Genomic DNA, 18,772 nt, shown 5'->3' with positions numbered 1-18,772 from the left:
GTTAGTTGGATAAAGATAGCAGATTTCATTAGTTACTTCGCTTTCATTTTCTGCTTTCACGCTTTTTTTGTTTGTTTATTTGTTTTGAGACAGAGTCTCACTCTTTTGCCCAGGCTGGAGTGAGGTGGTGCGATCTTGGCTCACTGCAAACTCCGCCTCCCGGGTTCCAGCAATTCTCCTGCCTCAGCCTCCCGAGTAGCTGGGATTACAGACGTGTGCCACCACGCCCAGCTAATTTTTGTATTTTTAGTAGAAATGAGGGTTCACCATGTTGGCCAGGCTGGTCTCGAACTCCTGACCTCAGGTGATCCACCTGCCTTGGCCTCCCAAAGTGCTAGGATTACAGGTGTGAGCCACCACGCCCAGCCTCAGTGTTTTAAATATTGGATTGTCTTAAAAAGTAGGATCTATCAGTATTTATACTCAACAATTTTCAATAAATCACATCTAATTTACTGTCTATTCCTGAAAGTATAAAAAATAATATATCTTAAATTATAAATATATAACATATAATAATATATCTTAAATTTTAAGTTATTTCTTATGAGGTCAAAATTATGTTTGCTTTAAAACGGACACAAATGTATTATTTTACAAAAGTGATAATCAAAACCCTACCCAACATGAAAGATCACTGATCAAATTAATAAAAAGTGCTGATAATTTGGTCCATCGGATTTCTGGCTATGCAAAAGCATACTGGATTGTCTTATGCAATATTTCCGGCTATGCAAAAGCACTCCCAACTATCGTAGCTTAAATGTTATACAAGAGCTTGCCCCTGAACTTAATTATTTTGCATAAGAGATGGCTTCAGAAACTCTTTAGGTATGGTGACTTATACATCAAGTATATGCATCTTGTGTACCATTTAAAACTAACTTGCTATAGATTTAATATGCCATCAACATTTTTGAGGGTTGCAATAAAATTAAAGATTCAATTGAATAAGTGAGAATTGATTTGCTTAACAGAAATGGAAGAGGTAAAAACAGATCAATGGTTCTGAAACATATCTATATTTTTAATAAATATCAAAAATATAATTCAAACACCCAGATTACAGATATTTAAACTCCTAAATTCAAAATTATTATCTTTCTGGTTTATATCCATGGAATTGTGGTAATAAAACTTTGGAGTAAATGTGTGCATTTCAAACTTTATGTACTACTTTGTAACACACACTGTTTACTCCTTTATATCTGCAATACTTACCAACATTTCTTCAGTAGCTTGCTGGCCAACTACACTGCAAATATCTCCAAAATTGGCAGCACAGACCTGACAACAAAAGCATCATTGACATTTCAAAATATTACACATAAAGTTCTTCTAAGATAATCTTTTAAATGTCATGTATCAGTACATTAACCACTAGAACTATGTTCTTAAACAGAAGAAAAAAAAACGACAAAAAAATACCTTTCGAACGTGAAACATTCTGCAATCGCAGCACATCTCACAAAACCTAGGGAGGATAAGACGCTCTGTAATATCCTTCCCAACCATGGGAGCCATTTTGCACATTATCTAAAATAAGTAAGAACAAACACACACTGAAAATATCAAGTAAGCCTCTTTCAGTTAAATTAAATAACTTAATAAAAGTATATAATTTGAGGAAACATAAAATATGATATGGCATCATTATACTATATAACTCACAGAAAACATTCATAGCCAATTACTAATTTCATCTTATTTATCTAAGTAGGAAACAAAGACAGATATTAACCACAGTCAATAAAAACAACCAATAAATACTGCATGCCCAGTAAACCCACAGAAAATCCTAACAATTTCATTTTTGTCCACAGTTTCCATCTTACTGCTACTTCATCATTTTGCCTGGTAATTTTAAAAGCAAAACAAACAAACAAAAACCTACATTTTCCCAATTTAAAAAATTGGTGACTGTTCAAAGGGAAAATTATCCCCAGGAAAGACCTAGATTTAGCATATCTGTATTGCTAAGAAAAAATTCAGTCCTCGCCTTGCAAAGCACCCTGTGAACTAAAGCTCATACATATCAGAACCATGTCCTGGTTTTGCAAAGCTTCAGTTCCAGGGAAAACATGAACACAGTTCTGATATAGGAATGTTTCAGTTAACACAATAGCAGGCAAAGTGAGGATTAACTTTATTTGAAAACTGGCCCTCTATTTGGATACATTGCTCCCACAGTTAATACAGAAAGAAATGGGATAGCCTGTCGTCATTTATCAATTGTATCAATTGCTAGACTGTACAAACAGGACAAAATAAAGAAGTAAAAGAGATACAGATTGCAAAGAAAGACAATTCTCTCTATTCAAATATGACATGGTTGTCTACACAGAAAATCAGAAGGAATCTACAAAGAAGCCACCAGAATAAGTATGTTTAGGAAGGTTGTAGGCTATAAATTAGAATACAAAAATCTACTGTATTTCTACAAATTAGCAATGAACAATGAACTAGAAACATTTAAAAACAGTATCACTCACAGAAGTACTTTTAAAAAATATGAAATCGAACGAAATACACACAAGAACTTTCTGCTGAAAACTACAAAAGATTAAAGATATAAATCAAAGACCTAAATAAACAGATCTACCATGTTCATAGACTGTGAAACTGGCAATTCTCTCCAAATTGATGTACAGATTCAACACTATCCCCATGAAAATCCCACCATCAACAGAACTAGAGACAATGCCTACATCTCCTAAATCCCAAAACCAGTTTTGTTTTTTAAATAAGCATCTCCATGCTCTAGTTAACAATACAAAGTTATGCTGTATATCACTGATGTAGCATAACTAAATTTATTTAAAAATGAATTATTTTTATTAAGAAATTAACTTTTATTAAGAAATTATTATTATTTCTCTATCTATTAAGATAGAGAAAATATGGGAGCCATGGAATATAAAACACGACCAAAAAACAAACACAACTGTGAGAGAATCATAAGACTCCTACTAGCACTGGATATAGTTTTTGAATTTTTTATTATAATGTTTTACTAATTTTACATTGCATCGAGAATTATAATACAGCAAGTTAAACGGCTCAATATAAACCAAAAATTAGGCCAAGACCAAAACTGACTTCCTTCATTGCAAAAATCCTAAAGTAAAAAAAGAAATAACGATGTTTTGGAACTAGGGAGAAGTGGTGGTTATACAACTTTGTGAACATATTAAATGCCACTAACACTTCAAAATGATTTTATGTCATGTAAGTTTCACTTCAATAAAAACATTACTGAAAAAGTAAATTTATTATTAACTGGTAATTGAGTATCTAAAAATAATAGATTCAAGAAATTCTTCAAGGGAAAGAGACTAGAGAGATCATCTAATTCATCCCACTAATGATGATCCAGAAGCAACAGTGTGATTATTAATAGCGTGATTATTAATAGTGTGATTATTAAAAAATATCAACAAAGATGCAACCATATTATTTTAGGTTTAAGGAGTGAACTCTTACTATCCAAATAGATATGAATAAATTTCCAGACGAATTTATCACTTTTCTAATTTACCATCAGAATTACTACTATCCGAACTCAGGAACCACAGATGTGAATCACAACAGATACTACTCTATTCTAATTCATGCCCTATCATGGCCTTCAAGTAATCAGAATATTTGCAAACCATGTCAAAAAAAACCCAGAAACTTCCTATTACATTTGACTTTATGATGTATGTAATGACTTAACAATCTGTATATTCTTCTGATAACCATCACCGATGTCATATATCCTGGGAAATGTACTTGCCTGACCCTCCTTCCCACAAAGACCATACCTGTCAGAGCAGGAGTGAAGTATTATTTTATTTCCACTGTGCTTACACAGTGCCTAGAAAAGTGTTCAATACCTACTGAAGGGGTTCAAGTGTTTCTTCGTTCAATACAGGGTTTTTAAAATTTTAACTGCACTGATAAAATAACCATTTCAGTTTTCCATTTTGACATAATAATTTACAATTATTTATTATTTTCTTATTGTGTGCAGAAGGTACATTTTCCTTTGTAAGCCTTTATGTCCCTTTCTAGCCCTGATTGTATTTCAAATTTAATGATTTGTGGCAACTTTAACAGAAAAATGTTAAACAAGGTAAAGCAGCCTTTTCTTTCTTTCTTTCTTTTGTTTTTTAAGACAGAGTCTTGTTCTGTCAACCAGGCTGGAATGCAGTGGAATGATCTTGGCTCACTGTAACCTCTGTCTCCCAGGTTCAAATGATTCTCATGCCTCAGCCTCCAGAGTAGCTGGGATTACAGGCATGTGCCACCACACCTGGCTAATTTTTTTGTATTTTTAGTAGAGATGGGGTTTTGCCATGTTGGCCAGGCTGATCTCAAACCCCTGGTCTCAAGTGATCCTCCCACCTTGGCCTCCCAAAGTGCTGGGATTACAGGCATGAGCCACTGCACCCAGCCCAGCCTAATTATTTTTTTTTTCCTTGAGGCAGAGTCTCGCTCTGTCGCCCAGGCTGGAGTGCAGTGGCCTGATCTTGGCTCACTACAACCTCCACCTCCTCCCAGGTTCAAGTGATTCTCCTGCCTCAGCCTCCCAAGTAACAGAGACTACAGGCGCACACCACCATGCCTGGCTAATTTTTGTATTTTTTTAGTAGAGCCAGGTGTCACCATGTTGCCCAGGCTGGTCTCCAACTCCTGACCTCAAGTGATCCACCCACCTCGGCCTCCCAAAGTGCTGGAATTACAGGCATGAGCCACCATGCCCGACCCCGGCCTGACTTTTAATAAGCACCTCTTTTCAGCCACATTTTGCATAAATGGAAAAATGGCATTTGACTTACAGCCACAGCTTCTGTTTTCACATCATCATTGCTATCTGGGGCGGTCAGCTCTATGAGGACAGGGCACACTTTGGTCTCCACATCAAATCGTTCAATGAGCTCCTGCTCCAAAAGAGCAAGCAAAGCTGCCTGACTTGTTTTCCTCACCTAGGAGAAAAATAACAACACAAAGAAAGTACATATGCAATATGACAAAATTCTATCACTTGATTTTTATAAACAAAGATTTCTCATCTCAAAGGGACCCATAACTGGCAAAACTCTGCAAATAAATATTTGTGTTTATTTTCTTCAACTATTACAAAGACTACAGAACTTGGTAGATTGTGTTGTAACAGAGGAAGTGGACAGAGCCATCCTGGTAAAAGATGCCTCACAAAGTAACAAACATTTTAAGGGACCCCTAGGAGGTTACCAAGTGAGAGTGCACTTACTAGGCATTGTCTATAATGGCATTAAAGGGATCTACTAGATTTGTCAGACTCTAAACACATCTTGTCTAATGAACACAAGACTCTAAACACAGACTCTAAACACATCTTGTCTAAATGAACATTTGTTCATTTTTGAAAAACAGTAAAACATTCCAAAAAGAACACTTAGGCTAGGCTATTCTCCATATATTACACTACATACATTTCTTTTAAGAACATAAATGGTACTCTTACCTGATTATTCTGATCTGCAAGATATCTAACCACAATAGGTAGTAAGAATTTTGAAAAAGCGTATGGTATTGAAGGCCGGTTTTCTTGACAAAACAGTGCGATGTGAGGCACCTGTTCCATCAGCTCCGCTCTCACAGTTGGTTCTATTGAAATAACGGCAATGTGAGCAAACATGTTCTCCTGCAGCAACAAAACCTTTATCTGTTCTTGAGGGTACTAAGGAAGGCTATGGACTTTCATCTTCAAAATATAAAGGACTTGAGACAACATCCTTTAATTCTGCAATCCTTTTCACAATCATACACAGATCAATCCCATGAGTGAAAGGAGGACCTTATCTTCAACCCAAGCTTCTGTTGTTCACAGTATGCACTGAGTATCTAACCATTTCTTAACAATAAATAAATTTATTCATCACCTACACTGTGCCACACTGTGCCAGGGGTTAAATATCCTATCTGATATTTACATCAATACTCTGATACATACATAGTATTATCCATAAATTCCACTATTTAAGAACCTACTAGGACAAATCATAAAAACTAGTTCCTAATCTCAACTTAGTCAATAAATGAAAGATATATAATTAGACTTAAGACTAAAAATGGGTAAATAAAAATTAAAGATGACAAATATTTTTTAAAAACCTGAAAAGACCCAAGTGCATATGGCAAATTTACATGCGAGAAATATGGCACTTCAAATTTCTGGGCTTCAAAAAGATGAAATGTCTAAGAAGCAATAGTAGGACAATTGGCTAGTTAGCACGGAACAAAAGTTCCTACTGTACATCATAAAGATCAAAAGTACTAAAAGATAATATTAAATGTTCAATCTTGAGGTGGGAAGACAAAATCCAAAAATCAACCGTTAAGACCAACTAATTTTACTTTATAAAAACTTTATTATAGGCTGGGTGTGCCTGTAATCCCAGCACTTTGAGAGGCCAAGGCGGGCGGATCACTTGAGGTCAGGAGTTCCAGACCAGCCTGGCCAACATGGTGAACCCTGTCTCTACTAAAAATACAAAAATGAGCCAGGTGGCACATGCCTGTAATCCCAGCTACTCCAGAGGCTGAGACAGTAGAATCACTTGAACACGGGAGGTGGAGGTTGCAGTGAGCCAAGATCGCGCCACTGCACTCCACCCTGGGTGACAGAGCAAGCAAAACTCTGTCTCAAAAACAAACAAAAAAACTTTAATATAGATAACAGGTAACCACACTCAGTTAAAAGGAAAAACAGCCTGGGAGCAAATTCATGTATAACAGAGTATTAGGAAGTGAACACACTGTTCAAATAAATAATAAGAAAGAAAATAAGGATACAAGTAGGCAATTCATAGAAGACATGCAAGTGACTGAAATACAGACAGACATGATGGATTACCAGTAACAAGTCATTGTATCGGACCTAACTAGAACTTTGGTACCATTATTATGCATTATTAAAGTTACATTAAAGTAAATATGTATGAATGTGTCTACTAGGATTTCAGATATCCAGAGAAATTAACATAGCTTTAAGTAGAAAATACGGTATTTTACAAAGCTCAGAATCTTATCAACAAACCAATATCTGGAATTTCTATTATACTGTTGTACCATGTGAAGTTGGCCAGATATGAACAAAATAGAGTGTTTCTGTTTTGAAGAAAAACCTAATTTTAAAAAAACTAAACATACAGGCCTCTCCTTTTCTCACGGATCCTGAATTTTCTAAGTTAACACTGACAATTGCTTATATTTTTGAAGCAAAAGGAGGACACAAGTTATGGTTTCAGTTAAAAATGAAATCAGCAACTTTCCTTTCTTCAAAGCCCTGCTTAGGCAAATAGACTAATGTGGGGGGCGGGGAATAAAGCCCAGAAACAGACGCATGCATGTACAGACAACCGATTTATTAAAAGGTGAACTGCGAAAGATGGTCTTCCCAGTTGTGTCAACTGGCTACTCACATTGAAAAAACAAAAAATGAAACTTGTCCTCCACTTCGTATCATGCACATGAATAAATTCCAGGTGGAATACAGATCTGAATGTCAAGGCAAAAAACAATAAGGCTTCTCTGTGTTAGAGAATACAGGAAAAGATATTTATGACTTTGAGATTGGAAAAAATCTCTAAGAAGACACAACGGCATGACCCATAAAGGAAAAACACTTCTCTTCTTTAAGAAGCATCACTATGAGTGCAAAGAGAAGCCACAGAGTGAAAAAGATATCTTTAATATACATAAATGACATAGGGCTCATATGCAGAATGAATTCCTGTAAATCTGTAAGAAAATGACTGCCAGTTTTTTAAAGGGGGAAGACACTTAGACATTTCAAAAAAGAAGAAGCCGGGCGTGGTGGCTCATGTCTGTAATACCGGCACTTTGGGAGGCTGAGTCAGGTGGATCACTTGAGGTCAGAAGTTCAAGACCAGCCTGGCCAACATGGAGAAATTCCATCTCTACTAAAAATACGAAAATTAGGCGGGCTTGGTGGTGCATGCCTGTAACCCCAGCCACTCGAGAGGCTGAGGAAGAAGAATCACTTGAACCCAGGAGAAGCAGGTTGTAGTGAGCCAAGGTCATGCCACCACACTCCAGCCTGGGTGACAGAGTGAGACTCCATCTCAAAAAAAAAAAAAGATATCCAAATAGCCAGTAAGTGTATAACCAGGTATGAACTTCATTGGTTACTGAGGAAATGCAAATTACAACCACAATGAGATACCACTATACATCCATCCATTCCAGGGGAAAATAAAATAAAAGCAGATGGTAAATTTTGGGGAATAAAAAAATCAAGATAAAAGCTAATGAAAGGTAAGGCAGAAGACTGAAAAGTTCTCAGCTGCTTATTTGTCTAAACTAAGGATACGTATTTCATTCACTTCAGAGCTATGTTATTATTCAATAGTCTTTATCTTACCCAGCTATTACAATAAGCCCAGTCCTAAAAATTAGAAACTTCAGGGTCAAATCCTCTCTCTTCCTCACTCTATCCAGAGGTTAGCCTTGGAATCCCTCCTAGTACTTCAATTTCTATCCAGCAATTCATCCTTATAACAATTAACTGGCTGGTCACAGTGGCTCATGCTTGTAATCTCAGCACTTTGGGAGGTTGAGGCAGGTGGATCACTTGAGGTCAGAAGTTCCAGACCAGCCTGGCCAACATGGTGAAACCCCTTCTCTACTAAAAATACAAAAATTAACTGGGTGTAGTGGCGCACGCCTGTAATCCCAGTTATTCGGGAGGCTGAGGCAGAAGAACTGCTTGAACCTGGGAGGCAGGGGTGGTTGCAGTGAGTGGATATCACGTTACTCTGCTCTAGCCTGGGCAATAGAGCGAGACTCTGTCTCAAAAACAAAAACACCCAATCAATTGGTATAGTCTTCCAATTAGTCTTCTTGTCACCCATCTTTTTCACCAAATCAGTTCATACTGCTACACTACACTGTTCTAAATCACAAAACAGGTAAAGTCATCAGCATGGTTTATTATAAACCTTTACAATCTAGCCCTCACCTAACTTATTTAACAGCCTAATTTTTCTAACCTGGAAACTCAGCAGGTTAGTCTCATTGTCAGGTTGGCCTCATTGTTGACCAAAGGGGCCACCATCTTGAACTCCTCTCTCTGTCTTTTCCCCTCTTGGGTATGCCCTTTTCCCTCTCTATACCTCATCATTCTATCAAATCCAACTTAAATGTCACTAACTTTCTGAAGCCTGCCCCGATCCTTCCCATTATAATTTATTGTTTATATGTTGGCTGCATTCACTAAACTGTTAACTTGATGACACAAATCCTTGTTCACCTTAATAACTGCTCTAGCATTTAATCTAGAACCTGGTATAGAGTTTGTACTGTTTGATGTATACTGAATGAATGGAATTATGTCAATAGAGACATTCACTATGAATTTACCAATGTGAGAACATATTTTAAAATACACACACACACACACACACACACACACACACACACACACACACACACACACTTACAAAAAAAAACCTCTGGAGTTGGTAAACAGGTAAAGGAAAACAGAAATCTATCCTTAAAGAATATCTGTCTCTACTAAGGAATATAACCATAATAGGCTATAACAGTGCCATAAATTTATGTTAAATTGTTATTTAACTTAAATCAAATTAAAAAAATAAGTAAAAATTATACTTGATGAGACCCCTCCTAAAACCATTCTAGAACAAGCATATACATAGGCAATTATTTACACAAAGGTAGATTATTGCTCAGTTAAGCCTACAAATGTTCTGCCCACCCTGTAAGAATATTAGAAACATTTAAGGCTTATGTAAACATTTAACATATTCCCATTAAAATCAACTGTTCATCAAAAGATGAGCTTGTCTAAAAATTAAAAGATAGGGCTTGCTGAGATGCCAAAAAGTCTGTCAGAGGTGGAAAATATACTTTAATAAAGATAATAGATTTAAGGAAAAAAGTTTTAAAATTTTTGGATGGTTTCTAAAATCAAGTATAAAAATATGCTTAATATTACCTTAAAATAGTTTTATGTGTTAAGTATTAAGTATATTTTACTACAACAAAAGATATATTTATACAAACTTTAACATCACTATTTTCTAAGCCTTAAATCAAGTTTACCTCTTTCTTAAGCAGACTTTCTTATCTTCACTTTGGAGATAAACCGGCTTTAGTTTTACAAATGGTTAATCAACATTTTTTGCAAGTGAGAAACCACACAGAAAGCAAGCTTTCTATACTTGCCTAAAATAATTTATAGCCTCCTCCATCTCTTTTAATGTATTCAAAATTATTCTATATATTTTTATTAATCCTAAAATATTAATATACATGATGCAGAACAATGTTTTTAGATTTGTTTTGATGAGAAATTTCTAAAATTAAACTAAATGAGCCCACTGTAAAATGTCCAGGTCTCAGTAACAAATTTTACTTTTGTTGTCACTGATGGGTTTGATAATTACTTAGTAAATATTTTAAAGCTATCTCATATCACATTAACTTTTCAATTAGTTTTTAGAAACACAAATTTGGTCAAAGAAACCTTTCTAGAACAGAGTAAATTCACTTTCTCCACATATACCTGAATCATCGGCCAATCTGCTAATTCTTTCCAAAACAGCGATACAATCTCTTTCATCATCGCAGACTTCCCTCAAGGTATCCAGCAAACTCCGGGCCACCATTTGTCTACACAGAAAAACAAAATTATGTATGTTCAATGGCATCAATAGCTAATATCCAGAATTTTAATTTTTTGAGATAGGGCCTCATTCCTGTTGCCCAGGCCGGAGTGTAATGGTGTGATCACGGCTAACTGCAGCATTGACTTCCCTGGCTCAGGTAATCCTCCCACCTCAGCCTCCTGAGTAGCTGAGACTACAGGCATGCACCACGACACCTGGCTAATTTTTAAATATCTTCAGTAGAGATGCTGTTTCACCATGTTGCCCAGGCTGGTCTCAAACTCCCAGGCTCAAGCAATCCACCTGCCTTGGCCTCCCAAAGTGCTGGGATTACAGGCATGAGTCACTGCACCTGGCTGATATCTAGAATTTTAAAAGACAAAATCTGTATATTTTTTAAGGAAATTTTTTCTTATTACATTATTAAAACATATATTAGGTCTATCATTTTCTAAGTGGCAAATGGCAGTATTGATTTTATTTTAACAAGATGAGACTGAATATTTACAACATTTTTTTTTAATCTTTATCTAACTGATTTGGCAAAAAGTCACCAAAAATTCATTTCAGTTGTCCTTCAGTTATCATAATGAAAAAACACACTTATTCATTATTCAAAATGTTATCTTTACATATTTTTAGTAGTATGAGTTTTGCATAGCTATAACCAAAAAATCTGAACCAAGACTTTTTGATTTCCCAGAAAAGTGTGATATAGGTGGTCTGGGATCATGGCTGGACAAACACAGTGCAGTAGAAAGAGTGCTGGCTCTTGGTCACTGCTGTGTGACCCAATGACCTTGAGCATCACCCGTCACACAGCAGGTATACAACATCATGTGTTGAAGGAATAATGTACTTCCCAATAAGCAATTTATATGAATACCAAAATTATGTCCAGTGGCAGAAAAGCAATGGTAATTAATGGTAAGTTTTTTTGCAAAGAAAGTGTGCTGTATGCTTACTAGGATCAAAGAATATACAAGTACAAAACTGCTCATGCTATGATTATGAATAAAACTTGGTGACTCAGATTGTGCCTGTTAATAATACCTCCTTTAAAGTAGATACTTTCATTTTCCCTACTGAAGTTTAATAAAACCACCCTTCCACTTCCACTTTAACAAAAAGAATATGCGCATACCTGTTAAATACGTTCTCACTTGCAGCATACTTGTCCAATCTCCCCAGGGGCGTCAACATTTCATCTTGTGAGACAAAGTCCAGGGCTGAAGGTATAATAATCACATCAGACTCTGAGCTGTAGTCATCCACACCAACTATCAGAGACATCAGAAATACTCCTTATAATACTTTGAAACTAAAATGTACCCCTTGCCTGTCTGAAGCAGTAAAAATCTGTTTCTGGAATGGTACAAAAAAAATCACAACAGACTCTCAGAATCAATCCAGAAGCCACAAATAACTAAAAGATACCTCCTCTCCTTTTTCTACAGATATGTTCTACTTGGCTCTATAAGCACAAAGGTCAGAGGCTACAGAAACTCAGTATGCAGGAAACAGTGATCAGTCTTGAGAACATGTTCAATCAAGACACTAACAACTTGTGAATAGGCACACAAAAAGTCAAGAACCAATATAGTTAATCCTGCAATGTAGAAGATAAAGCTAATGAAACTGGTATCTAACTTCACTTAATAGAAGAGAGCTAAAAACATTAGTATATTTATATTCATTAAACAAATATTTATTAAATACATTTGTGCCAAGTACTAGGGTAGATGCTGGGGAAACAACAATGAAAATACTAATGTTTCTGCCTTCAAAGAGCTAATATTCTACAGAAAACAATCTACTTTAAAATGATCATTGTAATAAAAGTATGTATTAATACAAACTAGAAGGCCAGACACCCATTCAAGCTGCAGGAGAAGGAAGAGAAGACCAAGAAAGAATGGCTAAAAACTAACCAAAAGGTAATTATTTCAAAGCAACCAAGCAATGAGTGAAGGTATGATTAAACAGCATCTACTACCAAAGGAGTCAAGGAAGAACTGAAAGGTGCCCACTGAATTTGGTACTTTTGTGCCATGCTGTGTGACAAGGGCGATTTTCCACTGTATGAAAGCTGAGAAGCCAAACCTGACTGAAGAGGTAAAGGAAAATATAATAAAGTGAAGACAATGAATACAAAATATACTTTCCAGAACTGTGGTTGTAATATAGTAAACTGGATTAGATTACTAGCCAGGGCATTCAAGCAAAATAAAGATGATTTATTTTGTTTTGTTCCCAATGTTTAGAAGAAGACAAAGATTTGCACATGGTTATATAATGAAAGTAAACAGTCAACAAATAAATATAAATTGAAGTTTTAGCAATAAGAAAATATTATCGATGGAAACACCATGAGGTTGGAAAGGATGGGATCCAGAGCTAAATCAGGGCCTTTCCCAAAGCCCTAAGAGCTTTCCAAGAAATTTTTATTATTATTTCCTGGCACTTCCTATTCTATCCCCTGCATTACTTGATTTACTTTCTCAGTAGTGCCTGTCAACATCTGGTACGTATTAGTTGTTTTACTTATAGTCTGTCTCTCTAGAGTAAGTTATTGGCTCCATGAGGACAGAAATTTTTATCCCATACACTGCTTCATCTCCAGGATATTTCCAGGCACAAAGTAAGCATTTAAGTACTTTTGAAACAAATAAATCTGTTCATCACTCACAATGAGATTTTGTCTTTGCTCCTTTAGCTCTTTTCTTAGGAGAGAAAAAGAAAACCACCTAAGAAACTCCTCCCAAATGTTGCTATATGAGAGACAGAAAAGATTCATCATTTCCTGATGAACTGTTATTGCTATTAGGGCATTTTAAAATGCTTGTTTTTAAAGTAAATGTGTATATACCATGGGCCCATCTTACAGAACTGACTACTTTAAACAGATAACATTTTTACTCCCAATAGAACATTATCAAAAAGCGACCACAACAGTTCCTTTTGTTAAAATAAAAATAACTTCTGTACTGAAAGAATACTTAAACATGATCTTCCACTTTTGACAAAGGATGGATTAACAGGAACCAACTTAACCCTCACGCCTTAAATGGTAAATAAATATATAAAATGACAGAGCCAGGCATGCTGATAGTGTCTGTAGTCCCAGCTACTTAGGAGGCTGAAGCAGGAGGACTGCTTGAGCACGGGAGGTTGAGGCTGTACTCTTCTATAACTGCATTTGTGAATAGCCACTGCACTCTAGCCCCTGAGAAACACAGTGAGACCCCCATCTCTTAAAAAAAAGATAAAACATATGAAGCCATGGTTTCAGACACTGGACAAAAGACAGTACTGGACAGCGATCTCTGAAAAAGAGAGGACAAATGAAATGAGCCCTATATTCCTCCAGCTGACTTCCTCGAAATAATTTCCAGAGCACTAGGAGGGTCCAAATATAATCCCAGCAGACTCCTCGAGTTGAGGAGACAGAGTTGAGAATTCAGGGAGGCCAAGGCAGCTAGAATTGGCAGAGGAAGAGTATCAGAGAGAAGGGACCTTCACAGAGAAAGAACTTCAGAAAGCTGCAGAAAGTCCCTTTGAGTCTTTAGGTGAGTATTGAAACAGTTTATGTGTGTGAGGAAACTAGTCAGTATTCTGGGAAAAATAACTACCTGAAATGATCAAGTGAACGAATCCTCGATTATCACAAAGGACAAGGACTAGTTTATGTCTCCAACAACAAAAATTTTAAAAATTCTAAAATAAATGAGGCAAAAAGCGTAAGAAGTGGCAAATAATTCTCCTGGTTTTGCCTAACAAAGCTTAGCAGGCTTCAAAAGAAACAAACTATCTCCAAGAAACTGTGTCACAGAACAAAACTCGAGTATGTAAATGAATATAAAAATAGCTAGCACTCAACAAGGTGAACTCTACAATGTCTAGCATCCAATAAAAAATTACTAGGCACACAAAAGGCAGGAAAATACAAACCATGAGGCAAAAAATTCTACAACAGAAACAGACCCAGGACAAAAAAATATAGAATTAGCAGATAAGAACATTGAAAGTTATTTTAACTATATTCCACACATTTAAGAAGGCAGAAAAAAAGAGCATGTTAAGAGAGATGGAAGATGATATGAAAGACCTAAATTGATCTTTTAGAGATGAAAAAAAGATATGAAAAATACACGGGATGGGATCAAGAGCAGATTAAACATTATAGAGGAAAAAAATGAGTTACCTTGAAGAAAAAGCGTAAGAAAAATATCCTAAATGAAACAGAAAAAATATGGGGGAGGAAGAGAATTAAGCATCAATCAATTGTAGGAAAACTCCAAGCATCCAAATATATGTGCAAATGGAGTCCCCAAAGAAGAATGAGAGATATAAAATATATTTGAAGAAATAATGGACAAAATTTTCCCAAATTTGGTAAAAACTATCAATCTACAGACAGATTCAAGGGGTTCAATGAAACCCATGAGCAGGAAACATGAAGAAAAGTATACCAAGGCACAATATAATCAAATTGCTTAAAGCTAGTGATAAAAACTTTCAGGCAGCCGGAGAAAAACTCATGTTACATACAGAAAAACAAAAGAATGACAGCAGACTTTTCCATCTAAAATACAAGCCAGAAGACAGTAACGTCTTTCAAGTACATAAAGAAAAATACCTACAACTCCATACCTAAAAAACAGAAATCTTTCAAATACGAAGCTGAAATAAAGATTTTTTCAGCCATACAAAAACTGACATCATCAACAGCAGACATGCACTATAGGAAATAATAAAGCAAATCATTCAAGCAAAAGGAAAATTACACCAGATGAGAATCTGGATCTATACAAAAGAATAAAGGACATCAGAAACAATTAATATGGGGCCGGGCACAGTGGCTCACGCCTGTAATCTTATCACTTTGAAAGGCCAAGGCGGATGGATCACTTGAGCTCAGGAGTTCAAGATCAGCCTGGGCAATACGGTAAAACCTTGCCTCTAAAAAAAAATACAAAAATTAGCTGGGCATGGTGGCATGCACCTGTAGTCCCAGCTACTTAAGGGGCTGAGGCAGGAAGACTGCTTGAACCTTGGAGGTCAAAGCTGCAGTGACCTGAGATGGCACCACTGCATCCCAGTCTGGAGGACAAAGCAAGACCTTGTCTCCAGAAAAAAAAAGAAACAAAGAAAAAAAAGGTTAATATGGGATAAATAAAAAATTTCTTATTTTTCAAATCTCAAAGATAACTGCTTAAATAAAAATATATACTAAAAAATAAATGGATAAATATATATTGTGGGGTTCACAACTTATGTAGAAGTATAATGTATGACTAATAGCACAAAGGCAGGAAAAGGATAAAGTATACTGTTATAAAGCTCTTACGCTGTGTGTGAAGAGATACATATTACTTGAAGTTAGACTGTGGAAAGGTAAAAATGCATATTAATTATAAACTCTAAACCAATCATTATTTAAAAAGAAACACACATACACCAAAGACATATAACTACTAAGCCAGTACACCCCATAAGTAATCTAAAAGAAGGCAGAAAAAGAGAATAAAGGGAACAAGGAAGAGATGGGACAACAAATGAGAAACAACAAGATAATGAGATTTAAACACAACCATATCAGTAACTACATTAACTGCAAATGGTCTAAATAGCCCAACTAAAGGCAGAGACCGTCAAATTGGATTACAAACAACACCTAACCATGAACATAATTACACAGTGCAGCTTATTCTGGTCTACAATTCATAGCAAAATACCTTATTAATTATAAATCAGAGCTGTAAAAGCCACTCAGCCACTCTCATCTGGCCTCAGTTTTCTTCTTTATAAGACTGTTAAGCTAGCATAACCTTGAAACACCTTTATAAAGGCTCTAGAATTCTATGACTATGACCAAACTGTTTCATCAGTCTCATACTTGTTAATCTTAAAGATAAACAATAAAATTGATTCTGGCCCATAAAAAGCAGAAGGCAGTGGGAAAAAACTCCTACAGCTGTGACTGTCAAACATAATTATGTTCAAGACAAGCTTGGAGCACTTACCAAAAATGCAGATACCTAGATCCCACACTCAGATACTGATTATGTTAGTCTGGAGTAAGGCTCAGGAGCATTTATTTTTAAATAAATAACCCCACTAATTTAAATGCAGACTGTCAAACAACCATACTTAAGAAGCATACTCCTAGAAGGTAACAAAATAATATTCTGCTTCAAATGTTTTGCTACCACTCTATCATGATTGATAGTCACTTCCATACAAAGGGAGTGTTCCACTCTGGTACAGACACTGGTGACAAATGTTCACTTCTATTTCCCAAAAAAAAAAAAAAAAAAAAAAATTACAATCCTAGGAGTAATCTCTGAAACACACTAGAAGATATAGCCAGAAAGATAATGGAGAAACTAAAATTGAGTACTAAAAAATATTCAGCTAACCCAAAATAAAGTCTGGAAAGGAGTAACAGAGGAAAAAACCATAAGTCAAACAGAAAATAAATAGCAGAATCACAGACCTAAATGCAACTAGATCAATAATTACATTAAATATAAATAGACTAAAATATTTCATCTAAAAGGCAAAGATTATCAGACTATCAGAAATATAGTCTGACTACCAGAGATACATTTTTAAAGACAAAATTTTAACCATTAGATTGAAAATAGTTTTTAAAAAAGATATAACACAAAATAGTAAGCATAAGAAAGCTGGAGGCCAGGTGTGGTGGCTCACGCCAATAATCCCAGCACTTTGGAAGGCTGAGGTAGGTGGATTGCTGGAACTCAGGAGTTTGAGATGAGACCAGCCTGGACAACATGGTGAAACCCCATCTCTATAAAAGATACAAAAATATTAGCTGGGGGTGGTGATGCACACCTGTGATCCCTGCTACTTGGGAGCCTGAGGTGGGGGGATCACTTGAGTATAGGAGGCAGACGTTTCAGTAAGCTGAGATAGCTCCACTGCACTCCAGCCTGGGTAACAGAGTGAGACTGTCTCAAAAAAAGAAAAAAGAAAAAAGCTGGAGTGGCTATATTATTATGAGACAAAATAGATCAAAGACAAGGAGTATTACTAGAAATGGAGACATTAGTACTTCAAGACTCTTGAATTCTTATGTAGCTCTGCATAACTAAACTTTACAGATTCTTGAACACTGTAATAGCATCACTAGCCCTATACTGTTCCACGGCTTTTAAAATCCAGCCTCTTTCATTGATGAAGTAAAAAAACCATACATCATCTTTTAATGTTATTTGAATTTTTTAAATGACCAAAAAGCATATAATACAGTGTTCAAACCAGGTTGTTATTGTTACTGTTGTTTTGTTTTTGGGGGAAAAAAAAGCGTATACTGGCCGGGCACAGTGGCTCATACCTGTAATCCCAGCACTGTGGGAGGCTGAGGCAGGTAGATCACTTAGAGGTTAGGAGTTCGAGACCAGCCTGGCCAACATGGTAAAACCCCGTCTCTACTAAAAATACAAAAAAATTAGTCAGGCATGGTGGTGCGTGCCTGAAATTCCAGCTACTTGGGAGGCTGAATCACAAGAATCACTTGAACCTGGGAAGCAGAGGTTGCAGTGAGCCAAGATGGCACTGCTGCACTCCAGCCTGGGTGACAGAGTGAGACTCTGCCTCCAAAATAAATAAATAAATAAATAATTTTTTTTAAAAGCATATATTAACAATGACCACCCTGAAATGCTTTTTCTAATTATATCTGTTCTCCCAAAATACCAATACTCCCTTTTTGCCTATAAACTTACGGTCTTAAATAGGTGTCATTGCTAGCTGAGGGGGAGCCAGGATGAAAAGTTAAAGGGAAGATCACTTGTAAGCTCAAGACAGATTTCCAATAAATAATTAAATAAGTATTTTTCATTTTGCAAAACCTAATATTTAATTATAAAGTAAAAGATTCCATGAAAAAGGTATGTGGCACATCTTTTAACTGAAAATTGGGTTTTTGGTGAATCTTAACAGAACAGAATAGAATCCTAAAAGAATAGCTTTTTTTTGTTTTGTTTTGTTTTGTTTTTTGAGACAGAGTCTTGCTCTGTTGCCCAGGCTGGAGTGCAGTGGTGCGATCTCAGCTCACTGTA

At 36.0% G+C, this 18,772-nt stretch overlaps 1 protein-coding gene across 7 annotated transcripts in view; it reads right to left on the bottom strand.

Moving 5' to 3' along the window:
* The window catches only part of PPP4R1 (protein phosphatase 4 regulatory subunit 1), a 71,776-nt gene that overhangs the window by 36,466 nt on the left and 16,538 nt on the right, over positions 1 to 18,772 (bottom strand). For 3 of the 7 annotated variants that reach the window (XM_024235794.3, XM_063716836.1, XM_054537631.2), the window contains 6 exons: positions 11,827 to 11,962; positions 10,580 to 10,686; positions 5,492 to 5,634; positions 4,824 to 4,970; positions 1,429 to 1,536; positions 1,222 to 1,287 (listed from right to left, as the gene is read on the bottom strand). In XM_024235794.3, the coding sequence (XP_024091562.1) occupies positions 1,222 to 1,287; positions 1,429 to 1,536; positions 4,824 to 4,970; positions 5,492 to 5,634; positions 10,580 to 10,686; positions 11,827 to 11,962 (707 nt within the window). The remainder of the gene's footprint in view (positions 1 to 1,221; positions 1,288 to 1,428; positions 1,537 to 4,823; positions 4,971 to 5,491; positions 5,635 to 10,579; positions 10,687 to 11,826; positions 11,963 to 18,772) is intronic. The other 4 variants (XM_024235796.3, XM_063716837.1, XM_063716838.1 and 1 more) reach the window with 3 other exon arrangements.

The sequence above is a fragment of the Pongo abelii genome, chromosome 17 (genome assembly GCF_028885655.2).
Source record: "Pongo abelii isolate AG06213 chromosome 17, NHGRI_mPonAbe1-v2.0_pri, whole genome shotgun sequence".
In the NCBI taxonomy this organism is placed as follows: Eukaryota; Metazoa; Chordata; class Mammalia; order Primates; family Hominidae; genus Pongo; species Pongo abelii.
This window is presented reverse-complemented; position numbering and strand designations above follow the sequence as displayed.